Source organism: Mobula birostris, unplaced genomic scaffold (genome assembly GCF_030028105.1).
Source record: "Mobula birostris isolate sMobBir1 unplaced genomic scaffold, sMobBir1.hap1 scaffold_656, whole genome shotgun sequence".
Classification (NCBI taxonomy): domain Eukaryota; kingdom Metazoa; phylum Chordata; class Chondrichthyes; order Myliobatiformes; family Myliobatidae; genus Mobula; species Mobula birostris.
Window position 1 is genome coordinate 58,453 of NW_027278375.1, and position 16,433 is coordinate 74,885.

Genomic DNA, 16,433 nt, shown 5'->3' on the forward strand with positions numbered 1-16,433 from the left:
GATTATTCTTGAGGCTTGAACATGAGACCTGGGCCTCTCCAGAAAGGCACTGAGACGATGGCACTTCAAGAAAGCCACGTGTCTCACCGGTCATCCTTGCTAAGGCAAAGTGGAGTTTATTGTCAGATGTGCACAGGTGTAATGAAAAGACTTACTCGAGCAGCTCCACAGGCACAAGGAGACACAACGTTCACAAAAATACATAAACTTAGCATAAGTTATGCATAAATTTACAAGAAAGAACAGAAATTGAACAAAATCAATGTCTAATTGTAGTGCAGAATGGCCACAGTGTTGCTATAGTGTTGGTTCAGGAACCAAATGGTTGAAGGGAATTAACTGTTCCTGAACCTGCTGTGGAACTTTAGGCTCCTGTACTGCAGTGGAAGCTGAGAGAAGATGGCATGTCCTTGGTGGTGAGGATCTTTGATGATGGATGTTGTCTTCTCGAGACAGCACCTCCTGGCTGATCCCTGCTGCATGTTCACCCTCCACCATCCTGAAGACAACAATCAGCTTTTCAGTTTCACACCACACCATCAGGTACTTGACCCCAATCTTGTACACTGAGTCATCACCACCACTGATTCATTCAGAGATCGTGGTGTTGTCAGTGAGTTTGTGTTAAGCTTGTGTCTAAGATCCCAAGGCCCTGGGAATTCATTAAGGTTCTGGTGTCATGTGTGACGCCCAGCAGAGGTACTGGACGGATGATGCTAATGAGAGAGATAAGAAAGACAATGGAGAAACATTCAAAATGCTAATAAGAGAGAAGAGAGGGATTAACGGGAAAGAAACACAATTCAGATATTGGCAGACCAGTTGTTTGGAACCTGAACTGTTTGAAGGTTTGATGGACAGGTGATACCCCAGCAGGGGGATAAAAGGAGCAGGTTTGCTAAGGCACGAGACACACCACGAGACCCTGGAAAGAACAGTGTGCCCCCACAAGTTGGTGGGAGTTTAGAGGACCGGTTCGCGGGAACCGATCAGAGGCTCACAGGGTGTAAAGGTACGATTGGTGGGAACCTGGGGTGTGTGTCCGCCCTTGCCTGGGTGCCGGGTTCACCGCGGAAGAACGATCATATCCGGAACGGAGGGGTCACAGTCGGTGACCACAGCGGGATAGAAGACATCAAAAGGTCTGCCTGAAACTAAATTGCATCTCTCTCTCTCTCCCCTCAACGGTACGACAACAGCGATTACTGCGAACGGCACTAAACTGAACTGAACTCTGCTTCACTTAAGACTGATCATTTTACCCCTAGACTGCGATAGCTTGGTTGATTCCTATTACCCTAGTCCTGTGTATATGTGTGTATTATCATTGCTAATCTGTTACATTTATATCCTTACGATTAGTGTACTGTATTACTTATTTCTTTAATAAAACTTTATTAGTTCCAGTAATCCAGACTCCAACAAGCGTTCCATTTCTACTGGTTTGGCAACCCAGTTACTGGGTACGTAACATAAGTGGGGATCTCGTCTGGGATTTTGAATGCCAAATTTGGGACTGGGTAAATTCATTGGGTTAAAATTCCTGAAAGAAAGAAAGGGCAAACAGCAGAAATGGAGATTGAGGAATTTCTAAAGGCGCCAACCTTGGAGACATTAGAGGATGCCAGGAAATCAGAATTGGCGACTGTTGCCAAACGGTTGAATCTTTTTAAGGGGAAGCCAACAACGAGGAGAGCGGAGATGCACAGAGCTATCATTGAGCACTATGTATCTAAAGGTGTGTTTCCCCATGGGGAGCTGGAGGTGGTGTCTATGAGCAAACCTGGTGGAGAAGCAGTGCAGCTGCAGATGGAAAAATTGAGACTCGAGCACGAGTTCCGAGTAAAGCAGCTAGAACGAGAAGAGAAAGAGAAGGAAAGGGAGTTTGAGCTGGAGAAGTTAAGGATGACATTAGAGAGGGGCCAAATGCCGAACCAAGGTGGAGGGTTCAGGGCGACCCAGGAGGTTAGGTTGGTTCCCCCATTTGAGGAGGCCTATGTTGATCGGTACTTTCTACATTTCGAAAAAGTCACTGCAAGTCAGGACTGGCCAAGGGATAAGTGGGCTGTTTTGCTTCAGAGTGTACTTAAAGGAAAAGCCCAGCAAGCTTACTGGGCCTTGTCCGCAGAAGATGCCCAGAGGTATGATGTGGTGAAAGAGACTATACTCAGGATTTATGAGTTGGTCCCGGAGGCATACCGGCAGAGGTTCCAGAATGCGAGGAAGCAGTGGGACCGCACGTATTTAGAGTTTGCCCGTAAAATGCAGACATATTGTGAGCGTTGGTGCGCCTCGAAGGGGGTAGAGGGGGATTATGACAGACTGCTACAGCTAATACTGATTGAGCAGTTTAAAGGTTGTGTCCCTGAAGGTATGAGGCCCTATCTAGATGAGAAAGAGGCAGAAACCTTAGCCGTGACTGCTAAGTTAGCGGATGAGTACGCGTTAACACACAAAGTCAAGTTTACCCCGAGTAAGAGCTACCAGTAGGGTAGTCAAGAGGGCGGAGAGAGTCTGCCAGAAAAGCCAGAAAGTAAGCTGGAGACTAGTGAGAGGGATAAGGTAGACTGGGAGCAGTTTGGCAGGAAGTCTCCTGGTTTCGTATGCTATAATTGTGGGAAAGCCAGTCACATTGTGTCCAGGTATTTTGCCCCAAAGAAGGAGACAGGGAAAGGAAAAACGACGACTCTGACTGGCTGTATTGAGCCGGCAAACAAACTGCTAGGGGAGAAGAGGTCTGATAGAGTTCAGGAAGGGTGCGAGAATTTTATTTCGGCCGGATTGGTGTCAGTGAAGGGAGGGTCAAACCCAGTTCCAGTATGGATCTGGAGAGACACTGGAGCTTGTCAGTCATTGATATTAAGGAGGGTGTTAGACTTTAGCTCAGAGATCGAGACTGGGGAGGTCAGGGTGATAAAAGGCATTGGGAAAGGGAGTGAAGCAGTACCTTCGCACCAGATACACCTAGAAAGCGACTTGGTCTCCGGACCGGTCACGATCAGGGTGAGGACCGAACTACCGATGAAAGACGTGGAGGTCTTCCTCGGTAACGACCTTGCAGGTGGAGATGTGTGCCCAGCAGTAAAGCTGATGAGCCAGCCTGCCAGGACTGAGGACCCGCCCATGGATTCACAGGTTTATCCCGTTTGCGCAGTGACTCGGCGCATGTCCAGAAAGGCTGCCAAAGCGAATGTAGATTTAGCTGAGATGTTTTTACCAGCCTTGTACCAGGAGGGGTTTGAAAGTTAGAAAAAGGAGTGTAGTGAAATGGAGGGAAGTAAGGGAGTTGAGGTAGATTTATCATTAGCAAGGAAGGAATTTATACAGGCACAGGAACGAGATGAGGGGCTAATGGATTTGACGGAGACAGCTCTCTCTGAAGCAGAAATAAAAAGGGAGCCAGTGGGCTATTATGTGAAGGAGGGAATACTGATGAGGAAGTGGAGACCAAGTACTGTGCCCGCAGATGAGGAGTGGGGGGTGGTACACCAGGTGGTCGTGCCGAAAATTTATATGGGCGTGATTTTTAACCTGGCCCAGAAGATACCCATCGGTGGACATTTTGGGGTGAAGAAAACAGTCGATAGAATTATGAAAGAGTTTTACTGGCCGAACATGAGGAAGGATATTATTGAATATTGTAGATGGTGTCATTCCTGTCAGGTGGTAGGAAAGCCAAACCAGGTCCTGCCTAAATCGCCCCTTCGACCGATACCCGCTTTCGGGGAACCCTTTTCCCGAATAATTGTGGATTTTATCGGTTGCCTGCCCAGAACTGCGAGTGGGCGAGAGTATGTGATGACTATGATGTGTGCCGTCACCGGGATTCCGGAGGCTGTGCCCCTGGCAAGCGTCAAGGCTCCCGCAGTGATAAAGGCACTTGTGAAATTTTTCACTACGGTGGGGCTGCCCAGGGAAATCCAGTCAGATCAGGGGAGTGTCTTCACATCTCACACATTCCAACGGATGTTGGATGAGATGGGAGCAAAGCAGATTTTGGCCTCTGTGTACCACCCAGAGTCCCAAGGGGGCGTTGGAAAGATTCCACGCAACATTAAAGACCATGATTAAAATTTATTGTCAAGAGAATGCTAGGGACTGGGATGATGCCTTGCCCCTTCTGTTATTTGCCGTAAGGGACACGATTCAGGAGTCATTGGGGTTCAGCCCATTCGAGCTCGTCTTCGGTCATTGGTCCAGAGGACCCCTTGACCTTACTGAAAGAGCAATGGTCCAGTCCGGCAGTACAAGTCAATGTGATTGACTATGTTTTAAAATTTCTTGAGAGGCTTAAAAGGATCTGTGACCTTGCCAAAGAAAACCTATGACACTCCCAAACTAAAATGAAACAATGGTATGATAGACGTGCCCGCGAACAAGTGTTTCAAGTGGGCGATCGGGTCTTAGTTCTGTTTCCAGTGGTAACCAAACCCCTCCAGTCGAGATTCCACGGTCCGTACAAAGTGATTAAAAAGATAGACTCTTTGAATTATGTTATCGAAACGCCAGACAGGCGTAAGCCAACCCAATTAGTATACATTAATATGCTAAAAGCTTGCTACGATCAGAAAGCAGACCTAGTTGGTGTTATCATGAAAATTAATGAGGCTGGGGTGCCAAATGATAAGGGGAAAACCCATCTTGAAAAGATAAATATGGTGCCAACCAGATTGGAGAACGCTATTGTTTTGGCTAATGTTGCTGATAAGGTCTCTCACTCAACCCTCGAACAGAGCGAGCCGCTGTTAAAGCTAATTAACCGGCACGCAGATGTGTGTCCAGATGTCCCTAGGCGATGCAAGGGGACAGTGCATGATTTTGTTGTCACATCGGACCAGCCTATTAAGCAACACCCCTATAGGATGAACTTGGAGAAGGGCAAGCTAGTGGAGAAAGAAATTGAACACATGCTAGCCGCAGGTATTATTAGGCCATCCAAATCGGAATGGGCGTCTCCCCGTGTGGTTGTCCCGAAAGTTGATGGGAGCATACGATTCTGTACGGGTTACAGAAAGGTGAACGCCATCACAAAAACTGATGCTTACCCCATCCCAAGGGTAGACGATTGCATCAATAAAGTGGGGAGAGCTAAGTACATCACAAAGGTCGATTTGCTAAAAGGGTACTGGTGTGTTCCTTTAACCAACCGGGCTAGAGAAATCTCAGCATTTGTCACTCCATCCGGGTTATACGAATATAACGTTTTACCTTTTGGCATGAAAAACACCCCAGGGACCTTCCAAAGGATGATTAATTCAGTGATAAAAGGATCAAAGAATGCAGAAGCTTATATTGACGATTTAGTGGTCTGGAGTGACACGTGGGAGGAGCACATTGTGGTAGTAGAGGAACTGTTTAAACGGCTGTCTGAAGCCAACCTGACAGTGAACCTCGCGAAAAGTGAGTTCGGCCACGCAAAGGTCACATATCTGGGATTTGTGGTAGGACAGGGGCAGCTGGCTCCGATGCAAGTTAAGGTGCAGACTATCTCTGAAGTTCCCACCCCGACAGACAAGAGGCTCCTGGGAAGGTTCTTGGGGATGGTGGGGTACTATCGGAAGTTTTGCAAAAACTTTGCGGATATTACCCTCCCTCTTACTAAGCTCTTGCCGAAGAATGCGAAGTTTGTGTGGAACGACCTTTGTTAACAAGCCTTCGAGAGTCTGAAGGCGATTCTGTGTCACCACTCTGTATTGAATGCGCCTGACTTTTCAAAACTCTTATCCCTAGCAACAGATGCTAGCGACGAAGCTGCCGGGGCGGTGCTGCTGTAGACAGACAAAGAGGAGATTGACCACCCAGTGGCTTATTTTTTGAAGAAACGTAATATTCATCAGAGAAGTTATTCCACTGTGGAGAATGAATTACTGGCCATCATACTAACATTACAACATTTTGAGGTTTATATTTGTCCGGCATGGAAACCACTGATAATTTACACTGATCACAATCCATTAGTGTTTTTGGCCACAATGAAGGATAAAAACAAACGCTTACTAAGTTGGAGCCTGGTCTTACAGGAATTTGATATTAAGATAAAACATATAAAAGGAACAGACAATGTGATTGCTGACTCTCTGTCAAGGTGTTAAAACTTAAAGTTCTCTGTATTAGCCGAATAGCTGATGACTACTTGTATATTAGTGTGTATCTAATAAAGTGCATCCATGCCCATAATTTTTACCACGGTAAACATCCTTTTAAGGGTGGGGATGTCATGTGTGATGCCAAGCAGAGATACCGGACGGATGATGCTAATGAGAGAGATAAGAAAGACAATGGAGAAACATTCAAAATGCTAATAAGAGAGAAGAGAGGGATTAACGGGAAAGAAACACAATTCAGATATTGACAGACCGGTTGCTTGGAACCTGAACTGTTAGAAGTTTGATGGACGGGTGATACCCCAGCAGGGGGATAAAAGGAGCAGGTTTGGTAAAGCACGAGACACACCACGAGACCCTGGAAAGAGCAGTGTGCCGCCACAAATTGGTGGGAGTTTAGAGGACCAGTTCGCGGGAACCAACCAGAGGCTCACAGGGTGTAAAGGTATGATCGGTGGGAACCTGGGTGTGTGTCCGCCCTTGCCTGGGTGCCGGGTTCACCGCGGAAGAACGATCGTATCTGGAACGGAGGGGTCACAGTCGATGATCACAGTGGAATAGAAGACATCAAAAGGACTGCCCGAAACCAGCTGCGAAGACATCAAAAGGTCTGCCTGAAACTAAATTGCATCTCTCTCTCTCTCCCCCCAACGGTACGACAACAGCGATTACTGCGAACTGCACTAAACTGAACTGAACTTTGCTTCACTTAAGACTGTTCATTTTACCCCTAGACTGCGATAGAGATTGGTTGATTCCTACTACTCTAGTTCTGTGTATATGTGTGTATTATCATTGCTAACCTGTTACATTTATATCCTTACGATTAGTGTACTGTATTACTTATTTCTTTAATAAAACTTTATTACTTCCTAGTAATCCAGACTCCAACGAGCGTTCCATTTCTGCTGGTTTGGCAACCCAGTTACTGGGTACGTAACATTGGGGATTGACTGTGGGGAACTGAAGCTTTCTAGAAAGTCCTTTGGCCCTCTGGTGTGACTCGAACTCTAAATGTATGTCCTGGGACCCTGATTTTGGACCCCCTAATGTGGTTCTAACTCCGGAGACCCTCTGACAAGCTTTGGGTCTTCTGCTGGCCAGGAAATCACCTCCAGCAAAGCCCTGTGTCAGTCAAAATACGTCCACCTTGTCCAGGGCCCCGGGAGAAGATTTTGGATTTCCCAGTAAGGCACCCAGGCCCATGGGACAACCCTGGGAGCAACCTAACCACAATCCCAGGCTTAGGAATGGATCCACCAGAAAGGTCCTAACCCAAGCAGAATCTGGGAAAAGGGTCAGAAGACGGGGAGGGTGGGAGAGCTCGCCTCATGATTACTCTGTCCTTGGCTGCTCTCTTGTGCAGCTGGTGGTGGTGGAAGGAGTTGGCGCCTCTGCTTGAAGTTTGGTGGCAAGGTTATCGGCCTCTTTGGGGGAAATCCAGCTGAACCAGGGCCTCTCTTTGTGGTTAGAGGGCAAACAAATCCATACAGATTTTTCAAAAAGACCAGCTCCTTCTTCAAGGGACTTTATAGGTGGATTTTCTCAGCTAAATAAATCCTTGAATCTAAGGAAGAACGTGCTGGCATTGGGGAGAGTGCAGAGGAGGTTCACATGAATGATCCCGGGAATGAAAAGATTAATGTATAAGGAGTATTTGATGTCTCTGGGTCTGTTCTTGCTTGAGTTTAGAAGAATGAGGGAGAATCTTATTGAAACCTAACCAATATTGAAAGACCTAGATAGAGCAGTATTCCCAAGATCCCATTGGACGGGGTAAGGGAAGAAGTGCCAGGGTTCAGATCTAGTGATGGTGAAGGAACGTCTGACAGATGTCCGAGTGGAGATGGCAGAGGTCGGAACCAGGTGATGCTGTCTCTAAGCTTTCACACTCCCCACTGTTTTCAGGGCGGAAAGAGGTAAGCGTTCAGGAGGGGCTGTCGGAGTAGCTTGTGTGTTATATAGACTGTAGCCATATTACAGCCACTGTGTGCCAGTGGTGGTGGGGGGGGGGCAGTGTTTGGGGATTTGGTGCCAATTGAGCAGAATTAGGCCATTCAGCGCATCAAGACTACTCCATCATTCTATCATGACTGATTCTTTTTCATCAGTCGGGGCACTGAGTACAGGAGTTGGGACGTTATGTGGCAGATGTACAAGACATTAAAAAGCAATTAAAAAGTGGTGTTCAGTTCTGGTCACCCAGCATTAAGCAGGTAAGAGTGCAGAGGAGATTTAGGAGGCTGTTTCTAGGACTTGAGGGACTGAGTTATGAAGAAAGAATGGGCAGACTCAGACCTCAAGCAGTTAAGAAACCTGAGGGGTGACCTTACAGAGGTCATGAGAGTCACAGATAAGGTGAACATGCACAGTCATTTTCCCCATTGTTGGGAATCAAGAACTAAAGGGAACAGGTTTAATGTGAGAGGGTGAGATTTCATAGGAACCTGAGCTGAAACCTTTTCACCCAGAGGATGGTCTGTATATGGAACAAGCTGCTAGAGGAAGTGGTTGAGGAAAGTACATGAACAACATTTAAAAGACACTTGAACAGGCACATGGATAGGAAGGGTTTAGAGGGATGTTTGTCAGATGGGACCAGCTTAGATGGGAAACTGGGTTGGCATGGACCAGGTGGGGTGAAAGGCCTTTTATTCAACTGCATTCTCCCTGTAACCCCTGACTAATCAACAACCTATCGGTCCCCACTTTCAATATACCCAATGACGGCCTCCACAGCCGTCTGTGGCAATGAATTTCACAGATTCACCAGCCTCTGGATAAAGCAATTCCTCCTCATCTCTGTTCTAATGGGACGTCCCTCTGTTCGGAGGCTGTGTCCTCTGGTCCTAGACTCACCCTCTATAGGAAAATCCTCTCCACATCCACCTTGTCTAGGCCTTTCAATATTCGATAGGTTTCAATGAGATTCTATCTCATTTTTCTGAACTTCAGTGAGTACAGGCCCAGAGTCATCCAACCCTCCTCATGCATTGACCTATCGTCCCCGGGATCGTTCCTGTGAACCTTCTCTGGACCTTTTCCAATGCTAGCACCTGGACTGTGGCAGCTTGAGGGGAGCGGTTTACCCCAACCTTCTCTGGGGAGAGTGGCTGGGGAAGGAGGGAGGGGCAATAAATGCTGGTCTGGGTCAGTGAGGGGCAGTCCCAAGTACAAGTGCTGAAGCCAGTTAAAGGGGTTTGTTATCCACAAGCCATTGTCACTGCCTCTCTATGGAGTGAGACTCTGGGATCCCAGGTCAAAGGTGAATCAAGCTCAGAAATAAAATGGTTCCGGGGAGAGTCTAAGTCTGGATAGTTCCGGCAGTCAGGAGTAAACTAGGGGTAAACCGACAGGTCTGAGAAAATCTCGGCATCATCTGACCAAGAAGGCAGACTCACCTGTTAACTACAAACACAGAACCGTACAGTACAAGAACAGACTTTTTGGCCCACAATATCATGCCAGATTAATTAAGCTCAGACACCTCACTCCTCCTCTCTCCCTGTACATTCACGTGTGTGTCTAACAACACCTCTATCGTATCTGCCCCCACCACCGTCCCAGGCAGCTCATTCCAGGCTCCCACCACTCATCTCTCCTCTCTCCCTGTACATTTATGTGTGTCTAACAACACCCCAATCGTATCCACCTCCACCACCACTCCCCCCCCCGCCCCAGGCAGCTCATTCCAGGCTCCCACCACTGTCTGTGTTAAAAAAAAACCTTGCCTTCACATCTCCTTTAAACTTTGCCCCTCTCACACAGGGTTGGGGAATCCAGAACTGGAGGCCACAGGTTTAAGGCAAGAGGGAGAGATTCACAGGGAAAGAATGGAAGGCTTCTCTGCGCCTTCTACAACTGCAGGAAGATATCCATGACCTCTGATCGAATCCTCTTGCATGGAAGCCAACACATTGTTTGCCATTCTGCATGATACAGCTGTACAGGACGCTGGCAAGAGCACACAGAGTACTGTGTACAGTTCTGGGCCCCCAGCACTAGGAAGGATGTCATTACGCTGGAGAGGGTGCGGGAAAGATTCACGAGGATGTTACTGGGACTGGAGGGTTTGAGTTACAAGGAGAGAATGTTACTGGGACTGGAGGGTTTTTGTTACAAGGAGAGGATGTTACTGGGACTGGAAGGTTTGAGTTATTAGGAGAGGATGTTACTGGGACTGGAGGGTGTGAGTTATAAGGAGAGGATGTTACTGGGACTGGAGGGTTTGAGTTATAAGGAGAGGATGTTACTGGGACTGGAGGGTTTGAGTTATAAGGAGAGGATGTTACTGGGACTGGAGGGTTTGAGTTATAAGGAGAGGATGTTACTGGTACTGGAGGGTTTGAGTTATAAGGAGAGGATGTTATTGGGACAGGAGGGTTTGAGTTATAAGGAGAGGATGGATAGACTGGGACTGGAGGGTTTGAGTTATAAGGAGAGGATGTTACTGGGACTGGAGGGTTTGAGTTATAAGGAGAGGATGTTATTGGGACTGGAGGGTTTGAGTTATAAGGAGAGGATGTTATTGGGACTGGAGGGTTCGAGTTATAAGGAGAGGATCTTACTGGGATTGGAGGGTTTGAGTTATAAGGATAAGGTGGGTGATCACAAACCTTTCCCCAGGGTAGGAGAGCCTTAACCTCGAGACACAGGTTTAAGGTGAGATTCAATAGGAAGCTGAGGGGTAGGTTTTCCGGGGGAAGTGTTTGAGGTAGGTACATTAACAACATTTTAAGGGCAGGTACATGAATAGGAAAGGTGCAGAGTAATATGGGCCAAACGTGGGAAAATAGAAGTGGTGTAAGTTTGTCAGCAGGGACTACTTGGACGGAAGGGCCAGTTTCTGAGTTGAAAGTGGACACCCTGTCACACACTAGGAGAAAGACTCTCTCTCTGATTCTGAGATCTATCCTCAGTCTCTGCCACTCCAGAGAAATCAATGTCTCTCCTTATAGCTCACACCCTCTAGTCCAGGCAGCAAGCTGGTGAACCCTCTCCACATCCTTTCAGAGCCTTGCACAACACTCCAAATGCACCTGACCAAAGTTCTACACAGCTGCTATGTGACTTCCTGCTTGTGCCCAATGACAAGCATGCCGACTGCCTGTGCAGGGACTCTCAGGGAGCTGGGGACTTAGACTCCAGGATCGCGCTGTACATCAGCACTTGTTCAGGGTCCTGTCCATTTACATTTGACCTCCCAAAGGGCAACACCTCACACTTGACCAGATTAAACTCCATCGGCCATTTCTCTGCACACATTCCCAGCTGATTAATCACTCGGACTGCGATGATTCGATGTGGCCCCATATTAGGTTTGAGAGAATGGAGATATATCTGAGACATTCCTGGGATCATCCTACTTCTGCGAGGTACAGGGCTACCCTGTGGTAGGTCTCAGTTAGTCCCAGATTTGGCCCTGGTTGCCCTTAGCCCTGCAGCAGCCCTTGTACAGTCCTGCATGAGAGCTGGGACAGGCCGAGGGTAGGCCTGTGCTCTGAACTAACTCACATGCGTTACAAGGAAATGGTGAGTGAGCAAAGACTTTTCTCTTTGCATGAGAGGTGATCTGGTAGCGGTGTACCAGATGAAAAGAGGCACAGATCAATTGGTAATCAGAGGCTATTTTCCCAGGTGGAAATGGCTAATATGAGGGGGCATAATAAGGTGATTGGAGGAAAACTGGAGGAGCTCAGGAGGAAGATGGCACCTAACGGCGATTCCTTTGCTTGAATCTTTGGAAACAGCTCTGTTTCTATCTTTAATATCTTTTTTTTACCCTTTCAAGGTTCTATTAGAGACCCTGACCTGGAGTTACACGCTGACTTCAGTTCTTTGCGGAAATGTGACCTGCTGTCAGGGCCTCACGACCGGCTCCTTTTCAATTTGCCAAGGACGTGGCCTGGAGGACTAGTGTACGTTCCGGGTGGCTCTGCAGACGAGCAGATTCAAGGCCGGTGCTGCCGCCTGATGCATCATGGGAGACGGAAGACCGAAAGCAGTGAGCTGGCTGCTGGCTGTGTGTCCAGAGACCCGAGTTCTTTGGGCACAGAGCTCAGAAAAAGCGACGCAACAGACTTTTAACACCATACACCAGCGAGTTGCTTGTTATGTCTGCCCTCTCACTATGAAACGTGACCTCAGTGGGCTTTCCACAGGGGCTTCAGTTTGCTCATCTCACATTCCATTAAACAGGCATGTGGATCATTGGCCGCTGTCATCCTTCCCTCCCCCGACAAGTCTGTGTGAGAAAGGGGGGGGGAATTCGGAGGGTGTCCGGTCGTGGGGTTCTGAAGTGGGATCTGTGTGAATGGGTAGTCGCTGGATAGCAGACACTGTGTAGGCTGAAGAGTCTCTTTCTACACTTCCTTCCTCACACATGAGATGAGTCCTGCCTCTCCCAAGTGTACTCATGTAAACAGTTCAGCCAACCCCTCCCCAGGAAACATTGGTCAATGTGAGCACTGTTGTGATGGACCGAGCTGTATGCTGCGACAATGCATCCTTCCAGTACCCACCCTACCCCCCCCAACTCCTCTTTCCATCCTCTGACAATTCACACACTCTATCACTAATCAATGTCCACAAACTGGGTTGGCATAGACCACTGACACGTAATGTTTGAAACTCACCACATGTGGCTGTATCCTGTTGGACCCCTGCACCCCTCCCTGTCTCTGTACCTTGTTGGGCCCCTACACCCCTCCCTGTCTCTGTATCTTGTTGGGCCCCTACACCCCTCCCTGTCTCTGTACCTTGTGGACCCCTACACCCCTCCCTGTCTCTGTATCTTGTTGGGCCCCTACACCCCTCCCTGTCTCTGTATCTTGTTGGGCCCCTACACCCCTCCCTGTCTCTGTATCTTGTTGGGCCTCTACACCCCTCCCTGTCTCTGTATCCTGTTGGGCCCCTACACCCCTCCCTGTCTCTGTATCTTGTTGGGCCCCTACACCCCTCCTTATCTCCATACCTTGTTGGGCCCCTACACCCCTCCCTGTATCTGTATCTTGTTGGGCCCCTACACCTCTTCCTGTCTCTGTATCCTGTTGGGACCCTACACCCCTCCCTGTCTCTGTATCCTGTTGGGCCCCCACACCCCTCCCTGTCTCTGTATCCTGTGGGCCCTTACACCCCTCCCTGTCTCTGTACCTTGTGGACCCCTACACCCCTCCCTGTCTCTGTATCCTGTGGGCCCCTACACCCCTCTCTGTCTCTGTATCCTGTTGGGCCCCTACACACCTCCATGTCTCTGTATCCTGTTGGGCCCCTACACCCCTCCCTGTCTCTGTATCCTGTTGGGCCCCTACACCCCTCCCTGTCCCTGTATCCTGTGGGCCCCTACACCCCTCCCTGTCTCTGTATCCTGTTGGGCCCCTACACCCCTCCCTGTCTCTGTACCTTGTGGACCCCTACACCCTTCCCTGTCTCTGTATCCTGTGGGCCCCTACACCCCTCCCTGTCTCTGTATCCTGTTGGGCCCCTACACCCCTCCCTGTCTCTGTATCCTGTTGGGCCACTACACCCCTCCCTGTCTCTGTATCCTGTGGTCCCCTACACCCCTCCCTGTCTCTGTATCCTGTTGGGCCCCTACACCCCTCCCTGTCTCTGTATCCTGTTGGCCCTTACACCCCTCCCTGTCTCTGTATCCTGTTGGGCCCCTACACCCCTCCCTGTCTCTGTACCTTGTTGGGCCCCTACACACCTCCATGTCTCTGTATCCTGTTGGGCCCCTACACCCCTCCCTGTCTCTGTACCTTGTTGGGCCCCTACACCCCTACCTGTCTCTGTATCCTTTTGGGCCCCTACACCCCTCCCTGTCTCTATATCCTGTTGGACCGCTACACCCCTCCCTGTCTCTGTATCCTGTTGGGCCCCTACACCCGTCACTGTCTCTGTAACTCCCTCTGGCCCTGAACCCCCCCCCCACCCACCTTTGTACCTATGGTCAAGCTCCCTACCCACATCCCCCCTCCACAGAGGACTTTGTGTTTCTCCTCCTCCCTCTCTCTCTGCCTATCCCCTCTTCCTCTACTCCATCTCTCTCCTAATCTTCCTTTCTGTCCCCATCTTCCTCTCCCCATATCCTTCTCTACCTGTTTCCTTCCCATCACCCTCTCTCACCAACACACTCTCTCTCTCCCCATCACACTCTCTCTCTCTCTCCAACATTGAACATTGAAATTCGAGCAGTCCAGCGCAGGAATAGACTATTTGGCCCAGTAAGCTGTGCAGAACCAGCAAAAAACCCCTAAAACTAATCCCTCTTACCTGCACAATGTCTATGTCCCTCCATTGTCCTTACATCCATGTGCCTATCCAATCATTTCTTAAAAGCCTCTGCCACCATTCCAGATGTCCACCACTCTCTGAGTAAAAACCTTACCCCTCACATCCCCCTTGAACCTACACCCCTCACCTTCAATAATGGTCTCTGGTATTAGACATTACAATCCTGGGAAACAGTTATCCCCTGTCTACTCTTATCTATGCCTCTCATAACTTTATAATTCCCTGTCAGACTACCCATCAGCCTCCGCCAGAGAAAACAACCCAGGCTTCTCCAGCCCCTCATGATAGCATCTGCCCTCTAAACCAGGCAGAGTGCTGGTAAATCCCTCCTGCATCCTCTCCAAAGCCTTAACCTGCTTCCTGTAGTGCGGTGACCAGAACTGTCTGCAATACTCCAGCTGTGGCCTAACAAAGTTTTATAAGTTGCAACATAACCTCTTGATTTTTGAACTCAGTGCCTCATCTAATTAAAAGCAAACATTCCGCAAGCCTTCTTAACCGCCGTACAGTATCGACCTGTGTAGCCACTTCATAGAGCTATGAAATTGGATCCCAAGATCTCTCTGCTCAGCAACACGGTGAAGGATCTTGCCCTTATCAGTGTACTGTCTCCTTGCATTTGCCCTACCAAGGTGCAACACCTCACATTTATCTGGGTTAAACTCCATCTCATTTCTCAACCCATATCTGCTTCTGATCTATATCACACAGTTATCTTTGCCAGTGTTCTGCGCTATCCACAACTCCTCCAATCTTGTATCATCCACAAACTTACCAAACACACTCATCTACATTTTCAACACACATCAAAGTTGCTGGTGAACGCAGCAGGCCAGGCAGCATCTCTAGGAAGAGGTACAGTCGACGTTTCGGGCCGAGACCCTTCGTAAGCAACTTTTATGTGTGTTGCTTGAATTTCCAGCATCTGCAGTTTTCCTCGTGTTTGCATCTACATTTTCATCCAGGTCATTTATATACATCACAAACAGCAGAGGTCCCAGCACAGATTCCTGTGGAACACCACTAATTATAGACCCCTGGCTAGAATAAGTTCCATTGACCACTACCTTCTGTCTTCTATGCACAAGCCAGTTGTGAATCCAAACAGCTGATTTACTGTGGACCCCACGCAGCCCAATGTTCTGGATTAGCCTCCATGAGGGACTTGGTCAAACTCGTTACTCTAATCTTGTAGACAACATCCACCATCTTACCTCCATCATTCTCTCTCTCCCCATCACTCTCTCCCTTTTTCCCTTTTTCTCCATCTCTCTATCCTTCCCTTCCCTCTCTCTGTTCCTCCATCTCTTACCATCTCCCTTTCTCACCTCATCTCCCTGTCACCCTATCCCTCTCTCCGTCTCCTCCCTTTCCCCATTTCCCTCCCTCTCTCTTTCTCTTTCTGAATATTTCCCTCTCTTCCACCTTCCTTCCCTCTTTTTTTTCTCTCCCGTGTCTATCGCCACTCTCTCACTCTTTCTTCTCCTCCCTCTCTTTCTCTCCCCCTCCCTCCCATCTCTGTTCTGTTCCCCACTTGTGCTTTTCCACATTACATTACCCCAGACATTCCTGAGATTAATCCCAGGGTGAAGAGCTGGTTGTTAAGGCCAGGAGGAGCTGGATTTACCTGGGCAGGGCGTTGCACAGCGACCGATAGCTCTCTCCCTCACGGGTGTCACTCGGACAATGGAAGATGGCAAATGTTGATGTCTGTCCCTGGAACATCAACGTTCAACTGAAACGAAGACAGAAACCAATGGACTTTCCCCTCTGCAACAGGCCACATGTGTCACTGAGACAATCAGATTGTTTCACTTCATCTTTGATCTCTGAACCAAATCCATTGGCTGAGAGCTCGGCTGGGGCATTCCCCGCTGTGTGTCAGCCCCTCCCCTCATCTCTCCTGTGGCTCTGTGGTACCTGAAGTAGGAGGTGAGGCTGATATTTCTTCCCCCACCTCCTCAGGGTGTTCCCTGCTCCTCCCAATCACAGAGACACCTTCACACTGCTGCCCCCTCTCTCTCCTAATTTCCCAGC

General features: G+C 48.7%; 1 protein-coding gene across 2 annotated transcripts in view; it reads right to left on the reverse strand.

Moving 5' to 3' along the window:
• Positions 1-16,138, reverse strand: part of LOC140193638 (CD276 antigen homolog) — a 35,148-nt gene extending 19,010 nt beyond the window's left edge. For both annotated transcript variants that reach the window (XM_072250799.1, XM_072250798.1), the window contains exon 1: positions 16,024-16,138. In XM_072250799.1, the coding sequence (XP_072106900.1) occupies positions 16,024-16,121 (98 nt within the window). In that variant the 5' untranslated portion in view covers positions 16,122-16,138. The remainder of the gene's footprint in view (positions 1-16,023) is intronic.
• Between the last annotated feature and the right edge of the window lie 295 nt (positions 16,139-16,433).